Source organism: Nerophis lumbriciformis, linkage group LG01 (assembly GCF_033978685.3).
Source record: "Nerophis lumbriciformis linkage group LG01, RoL_Nlum_v2.1, whole genome shotgun sequence".
Classification (NCBI taxonomy): Eukaryota; Metazoa; Chordata; class Actinopteri; order Syngnathiformes; family Syngnathidae; genus Nerophis; species Nerophis lumbriciformis.
The window spans coordinates 17,387,755-17,406,590 of NC_084548.2; the positions used below are offsets into that span (position 1 = coordinate 17,387,755).

Here is an 18,836-nt window from a genome sequence, read left to right on the forward strand (position 1 = left end):
TTTGTATTGTTTAAGTTTCACAAATTCCTCAGTAACTTCACCAAAACGTAACTTTGGAGTTATTGAGTCTGTTTAGCTGATTGGAAGCTAACTTCCGCAGCTAGTGGGTCCATGACAATGACTTCTCTTTTGTTTGATCAGCCATTTTACTGCCGTGTGACAGGCATCGTTTTGAAACCCATCCATCCATCCAACCATTTTCTATCGCTTGTCCCTTTCGGGGTCGCGGGGGTTGCTGGAGCCTATCTCAGCCGCATTTGGGCGGAAGGCGGGGTACACCCTTGAAACAATTGAAGTGAAGTGAAGTGAATTATATTTATATAGCGCTTTTCTCTAGTGACTCAAAGCGCTTTACATAGTGAAACCCAATATCTAAGTTACATTTAAACCAGTGTGGGTGGTACTGGGAGCAGGTGGGTAAAGTGTCTTGCCCAAGGACACAACGGCAGTGACTAGGATGGCGGAAGCTGGAATCGAACCTGGAACCCTCAAGTTGCTGGCACGGTCACTCTACCAACCGAGCTATACCGCCCCAATTAAGCTATATAAATAAACATTTACAAAAACGTATTTTGTAAATAACACAGTTCACAACGTCTGTCCCTGCGGCTTATAGTCCGGTGTGGCTAATGTGTGGAGGAAAATGTTTTTTTTTCTAAAATTTTGTGGGAACAGCTTAAATACTGGTACACTCTATAGTCCGGAAAATACGGTATATCTATTGTTTTCTCTTATTTCAAAATAAACTAATTGAATGGCGTTGTAATTTGAAAAAAAAATTGAAGCTGGCACCAGGTTATATGCAATAAAAAGGAAAGTGGAACCTGCATATATTACCTTTTCTTTAGACCTGCACCTTTGCCTCTGTGAAACATATCTAATGCAACCTTGCTTGATCCGTCAGATCCACAGTGGGAACAGATGTAATATCTTCCCAGCGCCTAAATCATACATCCCCCAGCACTCATCTTAACCAGATTATGCATAATTAATGTCACTTTTGAAACAACACCATCCAGAAGTGCAGGGCACAACACACTGAACAACAGCAAATAAGAAATCACTAATTGTTAGTTAAAGATTTATGGTGAGAGACAGGAAACGGGATGTTGGAGATACTCAGGATTCTATTTGATGATCTGACGTGAGAGCATCCCGCGGAAGGACTGTAATGGAATAACGTAAAAATGAATGACAGTGACTGGCAGATTTTCATTGCGGTTCTATTTAGCTCGTGCATAATGAACAGGCAGCATCAATTCCCCTTGTAATGGCATGAGAGGAAGGAAGAAAAATAAAACATGACAGGCCAAGGACATCGCAAATCAAGAATGGCTTCACACAAGTGTGTATTGTATCACAGGAAAGCACATGTACAGCCAAAGTGGGTGCTGGTAAGTTTGTTCCCTTGACAGGAATAGCCATTAAAGGGGAACATTATCACAATTTCAGAATGGTTAAAACCATTAAAAATCAATTCCCAGTGGCTTATTATATTTTTTTGAAGTTGTTTTCAAAATTTTACCCATCATGCAATATCCCTAAAAAAAGCTTCAAAGTGCCTGATTTTAACCATCGTTATAAACACCCGTCCATTTTCCTGTGACGTCACACAGTGATGCCAACACAAACAAACATGGCGGAAAGAACAGCAAGCTATAGCGACATTAGCTCGGATTCAGACTCGGATTTCAGCGGCTTAAGCGATTCAACAGATTATGAATGTATTGAAACGGATGGTTGTCGTGTGGAGGCAGGTAGCGAAAACGAAATTGAAGAAGAAACTGAAGCTATTGAGCCATATCAGTTTGAACCGTATGCAAGCGAAACTGACGAAAACGACACGACAGCCAGCGACACGGGAGAAAGCGAGGACGAATTTAGTGATCGCCTTCTAACCAACGATTGGTATGTGTTTGTTTGGCATTAAAGGAAACTAACAACTATGAACTAGGTTTACAGCATATGAAATACATTTGGCAACAACATGCACTTTGAGAGTGCAGACAGCCCAATTTTCATCAATTAATATATTCTGTAGACATACCCTCATGTCAGCAGGCCAGGGAAGCTAGGGTCGATATTCTTCTCTTGACGGTGTGAGCCAAGACATCCAGGGGGTTTAGCTCACTCGTCTGCGGGAACAAACTGCCCCCATTGCTTGCCGTGCTACCGAGGTCCTTTGTCCCTGAATTGCTCACACACTCCGGCAGATTCAATGGGGGTCTGGCGGCAGATTTCTTTGACTTTATCGTTGGAAATGCATCTGCTTTGAGTGTCGCAGGATATCCACACATTCTTGCCATCTCTGTCGTAGCATAGCTTTCGTCGGTAAAGTGTGCAGAACAAACGTCCAATTTCTTGCCACTTTCGCATCTTTGGGCCACTAGTGCAACTTGAATCCATCCCTGTTCGTGTTGTTACACCCTCCGACAACACACCGACAAGGCATGATGTCTCCAAGGTACGGAAAACAGTCGAAAAAACGGAAAATAACAGAGCTGATTTGACTCGGTGTTTGAGAAAATGGCGGATTGCTTCCCGATGTGACGTCGCAATTTAATTCGCCAAAATTCACCCATTTAGAGTTCGGAAATCGGTTACAAAAATATATGGTCTTTTTTCTGCAACATCAAGGTATATATTGACGCTTACATAGGTCTGGTGATAATGTTCCCCTTTAACCACGGCTATATATCTGTATTCATAACACACAAGTTCACTTTATGAAACGGCTTAGGTCATGCACTTGGGAAAAATCCCTGCAAGCTATATGTGTTGTTAGTCAGCAGCTAACAACCTCTCTTTTGAGCCAAAAAGAGAACAAGTGATTGCAGCTTTGAATACTGTATATGTATAAAAGTCTCCCGGTACTTCCATTAGCAAAAGGAGGTCATAGGCATTAGGTTCTGTCTGACCACACCTATTCAAACCCTTTCAAAGCAACGGATAACAGAAAAAACATGTAACCTAAATACAGGAGAATGCATTTTAATATTAATTCAGCATTTTATACAACTGGGGTCACCTTTAAAATACACAATTTGCAGCTCACAGATGGATCCACATTCTGACTGCATCCAGTCTTTTATGTAACTGTCGGAAGAGCTTTGAGGCATCGTTAAAGTAAAATAATGGCTCCCTGAATCATGTATGGGATACTTAAATCCTTTAAAGGGGGGGGATGAGGCAAGATCCATTTTTAAGGCCCTGTTTTGTTGATCATGAATTATGTCCTTTCGGCATTTACAAGAACTTGTTTTTCACTTTTATGGAACTTTGAGTGTGCAGTCAAAAGTATTTTGTGTTTTAAAAAATCAGACTATAACTGTCAAGCCCTGGCACAACTTTTCTTGTTGCTAATATTAATTTTGCCACCGATAAACCCACCGCAGCTATGTGTACATGAAATACTGTCTGTGAATGACACTAAAGTAAATTCTTTGAATACAATTGTGCGTGTAGAAGGGTGAGGTGGGGTCAGATACATTCCGTATTTTTCGGACTATAAGTCGCAATTTTTTTCATAGTTTGGCCGGGGGTGCGACTTATACTCAGGAGCGACTTATGTGTGAAATGATTAACACATTACCGTAAAATATCAAATAATATTATTTAGCTCATTCACGTAAGAGACTAGACGTATAAGATTTCATGGGATTTAGCGATTAGGAGTGACAGATTGTTTGGTAAACGTATAGCATGTTCTATATGTTATAGTTATTTGAATGACTCTTACCATAATATGAAGTGAAGGGAATTACATTTATATAGCGCTTTTTCTCAAGTGACTCAAAGCGCTTTACATAGTGAAACCCAATATCTAAGTTACATTTAAACCAGTGTGGGTGGCACTGGGAGCAGGTGGGTAAAGTGTCTTGCCCAAGGACACAACGGCAGTGACTAGGATGGCGGAAGCGGGGATCGAACCTGCAACCCTCAAGTTGCTGGCACGGCCGCTCTACCAACCAAGATATACCGCCCCACATATGTTACGTTAACATACCAGGCACGTTCTCCGTTGGTTATTTATGCGTCATATAACGTACACTTATTCAGCCTGTTGTTCACTATTCTTTATTTATTTTAAATTGCCTTTCAAATGTCTATTCTTGGTGTTGGGTTTTATCAAATACATTTCCCCCAAAAATGCGACTTATATGTTTTTTTCCTTCTTTATTATGCATTTTCAGCCGGTGCGACTTATACTCCGGTGCGACTTATACTCCGAAAAATGCGGTAATTCTGATTGCAGATATTAGCAGGCTTTGCTTTCCAGACATTATATGAGAAAACATATGCCCTTAATCATGTCAGACCCTGACCCTTTCCATCAACAGGCATAATCTTTTGTGACAGACGGGGAAAATATTGGTTAAAAAAAAAACGTCCTTTCAATTGCTGCGCTGGGTCCCAGGAGAAAAAAACACGATCCGTCACAAGATGGCATGAAGTGAAGGGTAAATAAAAGCAATCATCTTGCTTGTCCAAAAACAATCTTGAATCCGTTTTTCATGATATGAAAAAATCAGTAGGGAGAGTTGAACTGACTCATTTCATAATAATGAATTTGGCCAGGATTTTCTGATATTTGAATACTTGACAGTTAGCCTAGTTACTGATGACAAAGTAACACTATGTGCAGTTAAATAGTCAGTAAAAATAGTAATTGGATGTATTTAATCACTGAATTGTTTCTAAAATATGTTGGTATAAGAGTGAAAATTGACTTAATTCCCATGATTAATTATGAGGGTATATGGGTTCTCAAAAAACCTGTTTTCCATAAGGCGCACAATCTTTTGTTTAATGGGCAAGTAATTATCATGTTATTGTTGAACTGACCAACAGTAAACCAGAATATATATTCTTGACTTCTTAAACAATTTGTCTGATTGTTATGCCCCTTGTATTAAACATACCGGTACTCCATCCATCCATTTTCTACCGCTTATTCCCTTTGGGTACTAGGGATTATAAATGATAAATTATAAATGGGTTATACTTGTATAGCGCTTTTCTACCTTCAAGGTACTCAAAGCGCTTTGACAGTATTTCCACATTCACCCATTCACACACACATTCACACACTGATGGCGGGAGCTGCCATGCAAGGCGCTAACCAGCAGCCATCAGGAGCAAAGGTGAAGTGTCTTGCCCAAGGACACAACGGACGTGACTAGGATGGTAGAAGGTGGGGATTGAACCCCAGTAACCAGCAACCCTCCGATTGCTGGCACGGCCACTCTAACAACTTCGCCACGCCGTCCCCATTAATTATAATGATTAATTACTTATAATTATTTAATTATATATCATTAATATGATATATAATTAAAAGCAAAAAACAGGCAGGTTTTAATGAACGACCCAATGTGACAGATACGGGCCAGGTACAGTGGCACAGTGTGTGATTTAGAAAACAAACCTCGAGTACTCCAGTCATAAACAATCAGTGTCACCAGTTAGTGTCAAGTTAAAAAATTGTGTTAAGAAGCTCACCCAAAGTGAGTATAGTGCTGGTAACATGTGACAAGAAAAAATAGTTTAAAGACACTTTAATGCTAATGTGACACTTTTCTGATTAATACTTAAAGGTATCATATTATAATTTTTTTTCTACATTTCAAACACTTCGCGGTGGTCTACATAACATGCAATCGTGGTTCGTTGGTCAAAATGTTGCATTCATTTTGTTTAACAGCTTTCTGACCATCTATTTACGTGCCTCCACTTTGGCTGCATCTTCTCCCCGTCAGCCATGTTGTAGTTTTGAGCGCTTCCAAATCGAATCTATAGAATAAGTTCGAGCCATATGTTACTTTATACTACAAATGGCAACAGCGGAGGATGCATGTGCATGTACGAGTCAGTCTGCCCCACAACAACAGGATAAAGAAAATGCCCCACCCAGGCAGGGCGGCCGGCGACAGGACCCACCTGCCAGCGGCAGTTCATTGCCAGGCACGGAGAGGCAGGAGACAACCAGCCTCCAAGCCAGCAAGATACCATAAACGTGTTATAAACAACAAGCCCAAGCCCCCCAGGAGAACACGTCAGGGCCCAATCAAGTCAGCCGCAGAAGAACCGCCAGCAACTGCCCAGGTGGAGCCTCCCCTTGAGGGAAGAAATGAGATCACGGATACACCTACACTGACCCAGCAGCTGGCTGCGCACCGGCCCCTCCCTCCTCGAGACAACCTCTGACACATGATGACACGACACCGGGCGTGAAGGACGGCGCGGCAGAGCGCAAGGGTAGGCCCGGGCGGACACCCGACAAGCCAACCAACACGACGTCAAGCAAAAACGAAGCCGGTAGGTCCGCCAGCCCCGACAACTGCATGCACCGCCAGCGACCACAATAGCGGTCACCCCCCTGCATCGGACTGAGCAGATGCGGGCGCCCGCACCACAAACAAACCGTGAAGAAATGTACCTTCCAGGATTTCCTGAAATATACCAAACTGTAACTGCACCATAACTGTCAACATTTAAATTTCGAAATATGCAAAATACTTTGGGGGGAAAATAGGAGAAAAAAATAGGATTTAAACTTTCCTCGACAAACTGCAATTAAACCCTGTTTTTTGCCTCACAAGGCAGGGTCCCTAAACATTAAAGCCCTACTGAAACCCACTACTACCGACCACGCAGTCTGATAGTTTATATATCAATGATGAAATCTCAACATTGCAACACATGCCAATACGGCCGGGTTATTACTAAAGGGCAATTTTAAATTTTGCGCAAAATATCCTGCTGAAAACGTCTCGGTATGATGACGCCTGCGCGTGACGTCACGGATTGTAGAGGACATTTTGGGACAGCATGGTGGCCAGCTATTAAGTCGTCTGTTTTCATCGCAAAATTCCACAGTATTCTGTACATCTGTGTTGGTGAATCTTTTGCAATTTGTTCAATGAACAATGGAGACAACAAAGAAGAAAGCTGTAGGTGGGAAGCGGTGTATTGCGGCAGGTGTTGTGCCGGATAACGCACCCCCGCCGTAGAATGCACCCCCTGACTGTTGTGCCGGATAACATAGCCGGTGTTTCATTGTTTACATTCCCGGAAGATGACAGTCAAGCTTTACCATTGGCCTGTGGAGAACTGGGACAACAGAGACTCTTACCAGGAGGACTTTGAGTTGGATGCGCAGACACGATACCGTGAGTACGCATGCAGCTGCGGCTTCCAAACATTTGATCGCTTGCCCGTACGTGCGTGCCGCTATGTGCATGTCACGTACGTAACTTTGGGGACTTTGGGGAAATATATGTGCTGTATGAACTTTGGGGAGGTGAACGGTACTTTGGGCTGTGGGATTGAGTGTGTTGTGCAGGTGTTTGAGTTGTATTGGCGGGTTATATGGACGGGAGGGGGGAGGTGTTTGTTATGCGGGATTAATTTGTGGCATATTAAATATAAGCCTGGTTGTGTTGTGGCTAATAGAGTATGTATATGTCTTGCATTTATTTACTGTTTTAGTCATTCCCAGCTGAATATCAGGTCCCACCCGCCTCTCACAGCATCTTCCCTATCTGAATCGCTCCCACTACCCTCTAGTCCTTCACTCTCACTTTCCTCATCCACAAATCTTTCATCCTCGATCAAATTAATGGGGAAATTGTCGCTTTCTCGGTCCGAATCGCTCTCGCTGCTGGTGGCCATGATTGCAAACAATGTGCAGATGTGAGGAGCTCCACAACCTGTGACGTCACGCGCATATCGTCTGCTACTTCCGGTACAGGCAAGGCTTTTTTATCAGCGACCAAAAGTTGCGAACTTTATCGTCGATGTTCTCTACTAAATCCTTTCAGCAAAAATATGGCAATATCGCGAAATGATCAAGTATGACACAGAATGGACCTGCTATCCCTGTTTAAATAAGAAAATCGCATTTCAGTAGGCCTTTAACGGTCGCAGGCATGAGACATTTTCCATGCCGGCTCACGTCATTTCTTCCTCGGTATTGCACATCTGACAAGCGCATGAGGATGTGTGACCTGCCTGCTCTAAAGACTTAAGGTAAGTATAACAAGTCTCCTATATGTCAAGATATTTACACAAGGTTTAGGTTCTTTGGCATAGATGGCTTTTCTGTCATCCTTATGTCGCCATCTCTCTTGCGTTGTTTATTTGATGGAATTACATAACATGCGACTCGCTAGGCTGCCTGTCACGAGAACCCTCCTCCGTGTCACTATTGTTGTGCAGATGTTTACAGGGTGTCGTCGAGGCCGGGTCGAGTGGAGACGGAGCCGAAGATTATTTTTCATTGACAAGGGCAAACAACGGGATTTACCGGGAAAAATGGGACAGTTGACTGGTGTGCACTATACTAAGTTTAGTGCACGGTGGTATAGGGCAGTGTTTTTCAACCTTTTTTGAGCCAAGGCACATTTTTTTCCATTGAAAAAATGCGGAGGCACACCACCAGCAGAAATAATTAAAAACTGAAACTCAGAAGCCGATATTGACAATAAAAAGTTGTTGTCACAATTGTTGGATATGACTTTAAAGCATAACCAAGCGTGCATCAATATAGTTCTTGTCTTAAAGTAGGTGTACTGTCACCACCTGTCACATCACACCCTGACTTATTTGGACTTTTTTGCTGTTTTCCTGTGTAGTGTTTTACTTCTTGTCTTGCGCTCCTATTTTGGTGGCTTTTTCTCTTTTTTTGGTATTTTCCTGTAGCAGTTTCATGTCTTCCTTGACCGCTATTCTCCACACCTACCGTATTTTTCGGACTATAAGTCGCAGTTTTGTTCTTAGTTTGGCCGGGCTCCAGTGCAACTTATATATGTTTTTTTCCTTCTTTATTATGCATTTACGGCAGGTGCAACTTATACTCCGGTGCGACTTATACTTCGAAAAATAAGGTACTTTGTTTTAACAATCAAGAATATTTCAGTTGTTTTTATCCTTCTTTGTGGGGACATTGTTGATTGTCGTGTCATGTTCGGATGTACTTTGTGGACGCCGTCTTTGCTCCACAGTAAGTCTTTGCTGTCGTCCAGCATTCTGTTTTTGTTTACTTTGTAGCCAGTTCAGTTTTAGTTTCATTCTGCATAGCCTTCCCTAAGCTTCAATGCCTTTTCTTAGGGGCACTCACCTTTTGTTTATTTTTGGTTTAAGCATTAGACACCTTTTTTACCTTCACGCTGCCTCCCGCCGTTTCCGACATCTACGATGCAATTAGCTACCTGCTGCCACCTACTGATATGGAAGACTATAACGTGGTAAGTCTGCCGATCTCCAGACAGCACAGACACTCAACAACAACACATTATTTGCGGATTGCTGGTTTGCAAAAAATATTTTTAACCCAAATAGGTGAAATTAGATCATTTCCCATGGCACACCAGACTGTATCTCACGGCATACTAGTGTGTCGCGGCACAGTGGTTGAAAAACACTGGTATAGGGGTTAGTGCATGTTCTTCCTACCACCTCCAAAGACATGCACCTGGGGATAGTTTGATTGGCAACACTAAATTGGCTCTAGTGTGTGAATGTGAGTGTGTACGGTTGTCTGTATATCTGTGTTGGCCCCGCGATGAGGTGGTGACTTGTCCAGGGTGTACCCCGCCTTCCGCCCGAATGCAGCCTCGGATAGGCTCTGAGAGGGACAAGCGGTAGGAAATGGATGGATGGATGTTTAAAAGGGGCCGATGATGAATTGTGTCGTTAAAATGTTACAATGTTGGATGCTCGTGTTGAACGACACCAAAGTATCAAGTATTTTGCCACCAGCTTGGATGCCTTTGTTCACGGGGTTTTGCTACTGGGTACATTGTGGCGTCACCGTGAGGTAGAAGCACTTACTTAGACATTAAGTCAAGCGTTTAGGCTATGAGGAAACGCAAAATAGGGAGGATAAAGTATTATTTTCATCTAATCTTAGCATGTGCATAATCACACCAACATGCCACATGCAGTGACATAAAAGCAGCTTATGCTTATTAAAGTTAAAGTACCAATGATTGTCACACACAAATACTAGGTGTGGCGAAATTATTCTCTGCATTTGACCCATCACCCTTGATCACCCCCTGGGAGGTGAGGAGAGCGGTGAGCAGCAGCGGTGGCCGTGCCCGGGAATCATTTTGGTGATTTAACCCCCAATTCCAACCCTTGATGCTGAGTGCCAAGCAGGTAGGTAATGTGTCCCATTTGTATAGTCTTTGGTATGACTCGGCCGGGGTTTGAACTCACAACCTACCGATCTCAGGGCGGACACATGTGTATATATATATATATATATATATATATATATATATATATATATATATATATATGTATGTGTATGTATATGTATGTATGTGTATACATGTATGTGTATGTGTATATGTATATATATGCATATGTATGGATATATGCATGTGTGTGGATATATACATATATATATATAGATATATACATATTATTTTTTATCTTTATTTACTATTTATATTACTATATTATTGTTTATGCACCTTAAGGGATCTGCTCCAATTCCGTTGATCTTTGAACATGTTCACTGTAATAATGACAATAAAACTCTATTCTATTCTAAATCGATTAGAGAGTATGCAGGTGTACCTATTGGTGTGACTGAGTGAATCTATAAAAAGTTTATGAAGTTTATTTTTGACAGTGTTTGGAAAAAAAATATACAAATGAAAAATGATGACTGCGATGAGGTGGCGACTTGTCCAATGTGTACCCCGCCTTCCGCCCGAATGCAGCTGAGATAGGCTCCAGCAGCCCCCGCGACCCCAAAAGGGACAAACGGTAGAAAACGGATGGATGGATGGAAAAATTATGATATTTTTGGAGAGGGCAGGGCGTGGTTTCATTTGCACATTGGTAAAATCTTGCATGCAGAGTCAAAGACTGGCTTATAGAAGTGACTCTGGAGCAAAATGTACGAACATTTTAAGCCAAAACATATCCAATACATATTATCTAGACCAGTGTTTTTCAACCACTGTGCCGTGAGATATTGTCTGGTGTGCCGTAGGAAATTATGCAACTTCACCTAATTGGTCCAAAAAATATTATTTGCAAATCAATAATTATAATGTGCAAATAATGTGCCGTTCGTTGTCTAGTGTCTGTGCTGTATAGAGCTCGGCAAAGTAACCATGTAATACTCCATATCAGTAGGTGGCATCATAGTTGTTCATTGCTTTGTAGAAGTCGGAACGCGTCGAGGATGATTTGTGGTAATCCCAATATGCAGAGCACAGCGGTAGACAGCGTGCAGGTAAAAAGGTATGTTACGCTTAAACCAAAAATTAACAAAAAGCAAGTCCTGCTAGGAAAATGCACTGAAGCATAGGGATGGCTATACAAAACGAAAGTAAAACTGAACTGACTACAAAGTAAACAAAAACAGAATGCTGGACGACAGCAAAGACTTACAGTGTGTGTCCGTACATGACATGACAATCAACAAAGTCCACACAAAGAAGGACAGTCTTGTTTGCAAATACAAAGCAGGTCAAGCAATAGCACTCAAAGGAAGGTGTGAAGCTGCTACAGGAAAACGCCAACAAAACAGGAAGAGCCACCAAAATAACAACGCAAGACAGGAACTAAAGCACTGCACACAGGAAAACAACAACAAACTCAAAAAAAAGAAAACCTGGTGGAGTTTAATTTCTTAACGTTTCTGCTGGTGGTGTGCCTCCGTATTTTTTCAATGAAAAATATGTGCCTTGGCTCAAGAAAGGTTGAAAAACACGGTTCTAGACCACAAGGAAGTGTTTTAAATGTAAATTGAAATCATCAAAGGTCCCTTTTAAGGAGGAAATAAATGAAGTGTTTGTGCATTGTGTGGCACATGTAATCAATCAAAACAAAAGTATGTTAATGTCAGCTTAATTCCGGACCCGTCACTGAAACACCGCCGCCGACACTCTTTGTCAACACTCCCACAAGGGTAGTGATGTCTTTCTGCCAGTCTGTCGAAAGCAAACCTTTAACACTTTTTTTTTCCCACAAGAAATACATGTGATGGTGTATTGAGTAAGATACCACTTCTTAATATGCTCAAATAGCACAAATGTCTAGCTTACCCCCAGAGTGGAGAGGTGTACCGCAGAGTAAGACCACTCCTTGACCTTCACGAACCCTCACTGGATTTCTTCTTTGAGTCTTGAAATTCTCGAGGTCTGTTTACGGGAAGAAAAAGCAATAAAGGGAAATAATTATTTCATTTCTCACAAAAGCTATAAATACACACAAGGCAAACAAGACCTACCTGGTTGTTTATGAGGACAAATAAGCACTAGAAGACATATCGGCGGTTTCTTCATACATTTATCCCTGGTAGTAACACAACTATAGACAACAACTTTAAGGCTCTAAATCAGTGTTTTTCAACCACTGTGCCGCGGTACATCAGTGTACTGTGAGATATTGTCTGGTGTGCCGTGGGAGATTATGTCATTTCACCTAATTGGGTTAAAAATATTTTTGCAAACCAGTAATTATAATCCGCAAATAATGTCTTGTTGTTGAGTGTCTGTGCTGTCGAGAGCGCGGCAAAGTAACCGTGTAATACTGTTCCATATCTGTAGGTGGCAGCAGGTAGCTAATTGCGTTGTGGATGTCCGGAACATGGTTTGTCGTGATCACAATATGCACACAACAGCGGTAGGCAGGGTGCAGGTAAAAAAGGTATCTAATTAGGGATGTCCGATAATGGCTTTTTGCCGATGTCCGATATTCCGATATTGTCCAACTCTTTAATCACCGATACCGATATCAACCGATACCGATATCAACCGATATATATACAGTCGTGGAATTAACACATTATTATGACAAATTTGGACAACCAGGTATGGTGAAGATAAGGTACTTTTAAAAAAAATTAATAAAATAAAATAAGATACATAAATGAAAAACATTTTCTTGAATAAAAAAGAAAGTAAAACAATAGAAAAACATAGAAACTAGTAATTAATGAAAATTAGTAAAATGAACTGTTAAAGGTTAGTACTATTAGTGGACCAGCAGCACCCACAATCATGTGTGCTTACGGACTGTATCCCTTGCAGACTGTATTGATATATATTGATGTATAATGTAGGAACCAGAATATTAAAAACAGAAAGAAACAACCCTTTTGTGTGAATGAGTGTGAATGAGTGTAAATGGGGGAGGGAGGTTTTTTGGGTTGGTGCACTAATTGTAAGTGTATCTTGTGTTCTTTATGTTGATTTAATAAAAAAATAAAAAAATAAATTAAAAAAACGATACTGATAATAAAAAAAACGATACCGATAATTTTCGATATTACATTTTAGCGCATTTATCGGCCGATAATATCGGCAGGCCGATAATATTGGCAGGCCGATATTATCGGACATCTCTATATCTAATGCTTAAACCAAACATAAACAAAAGGCATTGAAGCTTAGGGATGGCTATTCAAAACTAAGCTAAAACTGAACTGGCTGCAAAGTAAACAAAAACAGAATGCATATGTATTATAATCCTTAAACAAAGTAAGAGTAAAACTCATGTGAATAATCACTGAATGGAGAACTGGGGGTGGGATTAAATAAATTATCTTCTTCCCACTCCTTTTCAGGCAAAACTGGACAATCATGCACTATATTAATTTATATTATTATGTTTTGTCAACTTGTACTTCTTAATGTCATTGCCTGAAATAAAAAAATAAAAAATAAAAATAAATTTAAAAAAAGAATGCTGGACGACAGGAAAGACTTACAGCGTGTGGAGCAGCAGACGGCGTCTACAAAGTACATCCGTACATGACATGACAATCAACAACAAAGGAGCGCAAGACAAGAACTAAAACAATGCGCACAGGAAAACACCAAACAACTCAAAATAAGTCACAGCGTGATGTGACAGGTTGTGACAGTACGTCTACTTTGAGACGAGCTATAGTGATGCATGGTTGGTTATGGTTTGAATGTATATCCAACAATTGCGAGAACAACTTGTTATTGTCAATATCAGCCGCTGAGTTTAATTGTTTTAATGTTTTCTACTAGTGGAATTTTTTCCAATGAAAAAAATGTGCCTTGGCTCAAAAAAGGTTGAAAAACACTGCTCTAAATCGATGTCTTGAGACACAAATGTTTGCATGAAAGCAGACATGACATACTAAAGCACTTAAATATTACTGACTGGGACAGAAAGCAATTCCTCTTGTATAAGTCACACATGAGTGAGTTTAATTGCAATTGTGCATTGTTATCACTTTCTGTGTTTCATCCACTGACTGCACAGAGGCCAGCAGCAATTAAACGATGACTGAAACATCATTTGTATGGAGGCCAATTACATGTTGACAACCTGCTGAGAGAAAGCACAATGAGATGGCAATCTTGGAACAATGTGCATGTTTTTGCCTCCAGCTCAAGGAGATACTGCAGGTTGTGCAGACAAATAGCGCTCTGCAGCTGCCTCATAATGGTCTAATGATTACCGAATTCAGAGGGGGAAAAAAAAAGTGAAAGTGGTTGGAATATTGCAAAACACAGCATGAAGTTTGCATACTTTGTCAAGAGTGAAAACAAATGATCAGCTGAACATTATTACACTCATCATTGAGTTTTGTGGAAAACCAGCCCATACATAATTGTCAATAAAGTTGTTTGCCATTTACTACAGACAGTTTATATGCTTTCATGGCCAATTCAAAACCTACGGCTGATCTATGGATGATAATGTGAAAGAACTTCTTCCTCCTATCCAGAAGATCGCAAAAAGCCGCTGCCTGACCAGGGCTCAGAAAATCTGCAAAGACTCCTCCCACCCCCACCAAGGACTGTTTTCACTGTTGGACTCTAGAAAGAGGTTCCGCTGCCTCCGAAGCAGAACCTCCAGGTTCTGTAACAGCTTCTTCCCTCAGGCCGTAAGACTCTTGAACGCATCATAATTAAATTATCCCCTCAACTCCACCCAAAATGGATTAACTCGCTGGAATAAAAAAGACAATATATATCCATAAACGTGGACGCATGTGAAAAAGTGCAATATATTCATCTGTACAGTAATCTATTTATTTATTTATATATATTTATATATATATTTATTTATTTTATATATATATTATTTATGTATGCACCTTATTGCTTTTTTATCCTGCACTACCATGAGCTTATGTAACGAAATTCCGTTCTTATCTGTGCTGTAAAGTTCAAATTTGAATGACAATAAAAAGGAAGTCTAAGTCTAAGTCTAAGTCTATAATATAATTACAGGAACAGACAAAGCACTGGTAAGGTCGCACTAGAATCACAAGTGTTTAAATTGCAGCACCATCCATTTGGCTAAAGTTATTTATTATGTCTTTTCATAATTTTTTTTTCTTTTTTTTAAATAAAGTATGTCACCGTTTTTGGTGTTAAGACAGGTGCAAAGCAATTAGCGCCACAGGAACTCCTTCATTCCGCACTCCATCCAGCTGTACAATCACTCGCCATACAGCAATAGATGATATTTGTCTATAACCTGAGCGCTTCTATGTTAGCTACCTCTCTTTGTGTATAATGTATATTTTCTGCTGGATCTACTCTCTATTTTATGCTGCCCTTGTTTTCGCTGCAGCTATTACATATACTATAATATTGTACATAGTAATTGGGAATTGTTATAAATTGTATATATTATATAATAATATAATACAATAATATAATATATCACTATATATTAATATACTGTATGTATAATATGTAAATATTACATATTTTTTACATTTTATATTCTACTATGGCAGTGGTTCTCAAATGGGGGTACCCGTACCCCTGGGGGTACTCGAAGGTATGCCAAGGGGTATGTGAGATTTTTTTTAAATATTCTAAAAATAGCAACAATTCAAAAGACCTTTATAAATAAATTTATTGAATAATACTTCAACAAAATATGAATGTAAGTTCATAAACTGAACATCAAATCAAGTAGGCTATTCCATTCATTACCATAAACCCAGAGTTTCCCCCATGCCATGATGGTTTGACCCTCACTAAAATGTCTGTCAAAAATAACTGTGAAAAGAAATGCAACAATGCAATATTCAGTGGTGACAGCTAGATTTTTTGTGGACATGTTCCATAAATATTGATGTTAAAGATTTATTTTTTTGTGAAGAAATGTTTAGAATTCAGTTCATGAATCCAGATGGATCTCTATTATAATCCCCAAAGAGGACACTTTTAAGTTGATGATTACTTCTATGTGTAGAAATCTTTATTTATAATTGAATCACTTGTTTATTTTTCAACAAGTTTTTAGTTATTTTTATATCTTTTTTTCCAAATAGTTCAAGAAAGACCACTACAAATGAGCAATTGAATAAATCAGAAACTGATGACATAGTGCTGTATTTTACTTTATCTCTTTTTTTCAACCAAAAATGCTTTGCTCTGATTAGGGGGTACTTGAATTAAAAAAATGTTCATAGGGGGTACATCACTGAAAAAAGGTTGAGAACCACTGTACTATGGTACCTTTATTGTCTACTTTATACCTTTTGTTTTTTCCCCCTTTGTGTGCCCTAGTGTGCACTATCTATTCCATCTTTTACCTTTCCATCCTTTGTAACTGAGCTGTTGTGTGGAACGATTTCCCTTGTGGATCATTAAAAATGGTCTAAGTCTAAGTCAGACACAAACAAAAGTTAAAAGAAAGAACCAAATTGTCAGACAAGACATAAGTGTAATCGTTGTCTGTTTCCACTTTGTTCAGGTTTTTCAGCACAGTGTATGAAAAATAATCGCTGAGTGAGTTATATTGAATATGAGCTACAATTTATATACTTGAGAAGCAGGTCTCCCCCTTCTGTCAGAAGCAATTTGCCCTGACACGTTTCGTTATTCAAAATGTAAAAGAACATTGCCTTAACAATTCTGAAGGTTTCATAATGGTGGCAATTGGACCCTGGAACACATGAAACCGATTTATTTTATTTCGTAGTGGAAACATTTATTTAACATTTCGGGTAAATCACAGATCGGTTTAGTCACTGTTGACAATCAGTGATAAACTGTTAGTTTTCAACCCGGCTGCCACATTAGAACATAGTAGACGGGCTCAGGTCTAAAAGAGTGCAACTCCACTTATTAATATTCATGTGGCGTATTCTTGGGTGTAAATGAGACACACTAAAAGCCAACAATGCCTGACAAGCCAAGCTGTTCTGCACCCTTGGATCATCTTATCAAGCCTATCACAGTTCTGCACTTCCATGTGCTTCTCTGTCGCACTGCTCGGGCTATTTTGAGTGCTTTCAGATCCATGAAATTGGATGTGAATTAGCTTTTTTTGGGGCTTAATACATCAATGTGACCCATTGTAATGATTTAGATTCCACAAAAGAAAAACTAAAGCCGTTCTGTTGGATGGGAGCTGAGTTGTTACACTTGCAATATAACCATTTAATAGCTGACATAAGATTTAAGAGCATTTAAAAAAAGTTTTCTAATAACAATTGTATAAATAAACCAGGGCTGTCAAATTTAACAAGTCAATGCATTAGAGTAATTACAAAAAATAGCGCATTAATCATGTATAAACTCACACAATTTATTTTGACCGCACACGCTCCTTTACCCTAACCACGGATGGATACCTGAAAGCTAGTGCTGTTAACTATACAGTCTGTGATCAGGTCAATGCATAAAGGAGACTCCGACTGGTGGACCAAAGTAGTTTGCTTATATTGCAGCGATTCATTCTCTTATCGAAGCACAACAAGTTTAAAAGACCATCTAAAAACAACACCATTTTTTGAGGCAGCAGCTAGCAAGAACGCGACTAGTAAATAGAGAACGAGCAGTGGGCGTTACACAACGTTGGCAGAGTATTCCCGTCAACCCAATGTTGTTCACTAAAGTACTACTAAGCCTCAGCAACAATTTTGTAGAAACTGATATTTGTGATTAACCCAAATTCCAAAGTTTGATTAATTTGATTAAGAAAATCATTGTTTGACAGTTTTAAAATAAATGTTAGAACTATATAAATACAGTGGTACCTCGACTTATGAGCTCAGTTGGTTCCATGACGGACCTCGTAACTCAAAACATTTGCATTTACAATCAGCCCCGACCATTATAATTAATCAAAGTCAATTTAATCTGTGCTTGTCCCTCCAAAAACACCTTTTTTTTTTTTAACAAGCTAACTTTTAGATTAGGAATTTTGGTAACACTTTAGTATGGGGAACATATGAACCATTAATTAGTTGTTTATTAACATGCAAATTAGTAACATATTGGCTGTTAATTAGTCATTATTAAGTACGTATTAATGCCTTATTATGCATGGCCTTATTATACAACCAGTAAGCCATTAACTAAGAGTCTTCCCTAATCCTAACACTAACCCTAACCCTAACCCTATGTTAATAAGCAACTAATTAATGGTTCATATGTTCCCCATACTAAAGTGTTACTGAAATATTGTTTAAAAAACAAAAAAATAGCATACACTGCAGTACATACAACTACAATAGTGTCATGAAATAATATGATAATATTGTATAGTTTCAGAAAGCTGATTAAAAAGAATGGACCAAATGTGGAAAAGCATGTTGGACTTGCACACCAACAAAAACTACCCTCCTTACAGCCATTAATTAAATGGACAAGGTTTGTACTAGTGCTATGATGCCGTGCATTATTTGAGAAGCACAAGGTCTGCAATGACCATGTGTTTTTTTTGTTGCCCTGATGGATTATAGAGTACTGTATTTTCCGGACTATAAGGCACACTTAAAATCTTTTTTTCCCCCTCAAAACTCGACAATGCGCCTAATAACCCGGTGCGCCTACTGTACGGAATAATTCTGATTTTGC

The 18,836-nt window shown here is 39.5% G+C and overlaps 1 protein-coding gene across 3 annotated transcripts in view; it reads right to left on the bottom strand.

Moving 5' to 3' along the window:
* cntn3a.1 (contactin 3a, tandem duplicate 1) overlaps positions 1 to 18,836 on the bottom strand; it is a 228,057-nt gene that overhangs the window by 102,970 nt on the left and 106,251 nt on the right. For all 3 annotated transcript variants that reach the window (XR_009816915.1, XR_009816916.1, XM_061976479.1), the window contains exon 5: positions 12,072 to 12,167. Coding sequence is in view for 1 of the 3 variants with exons in the window: in XM_061976479.1 (XP_061832463.1) it covers positions 12,072 to 12,167 (96 nt within the window). In the remaining 2 variants the exon portion in view is untranslated. The remainder of the gene's footprint in view (positions 1 to 12,071; positions 12,168 to 18,836) is intronic.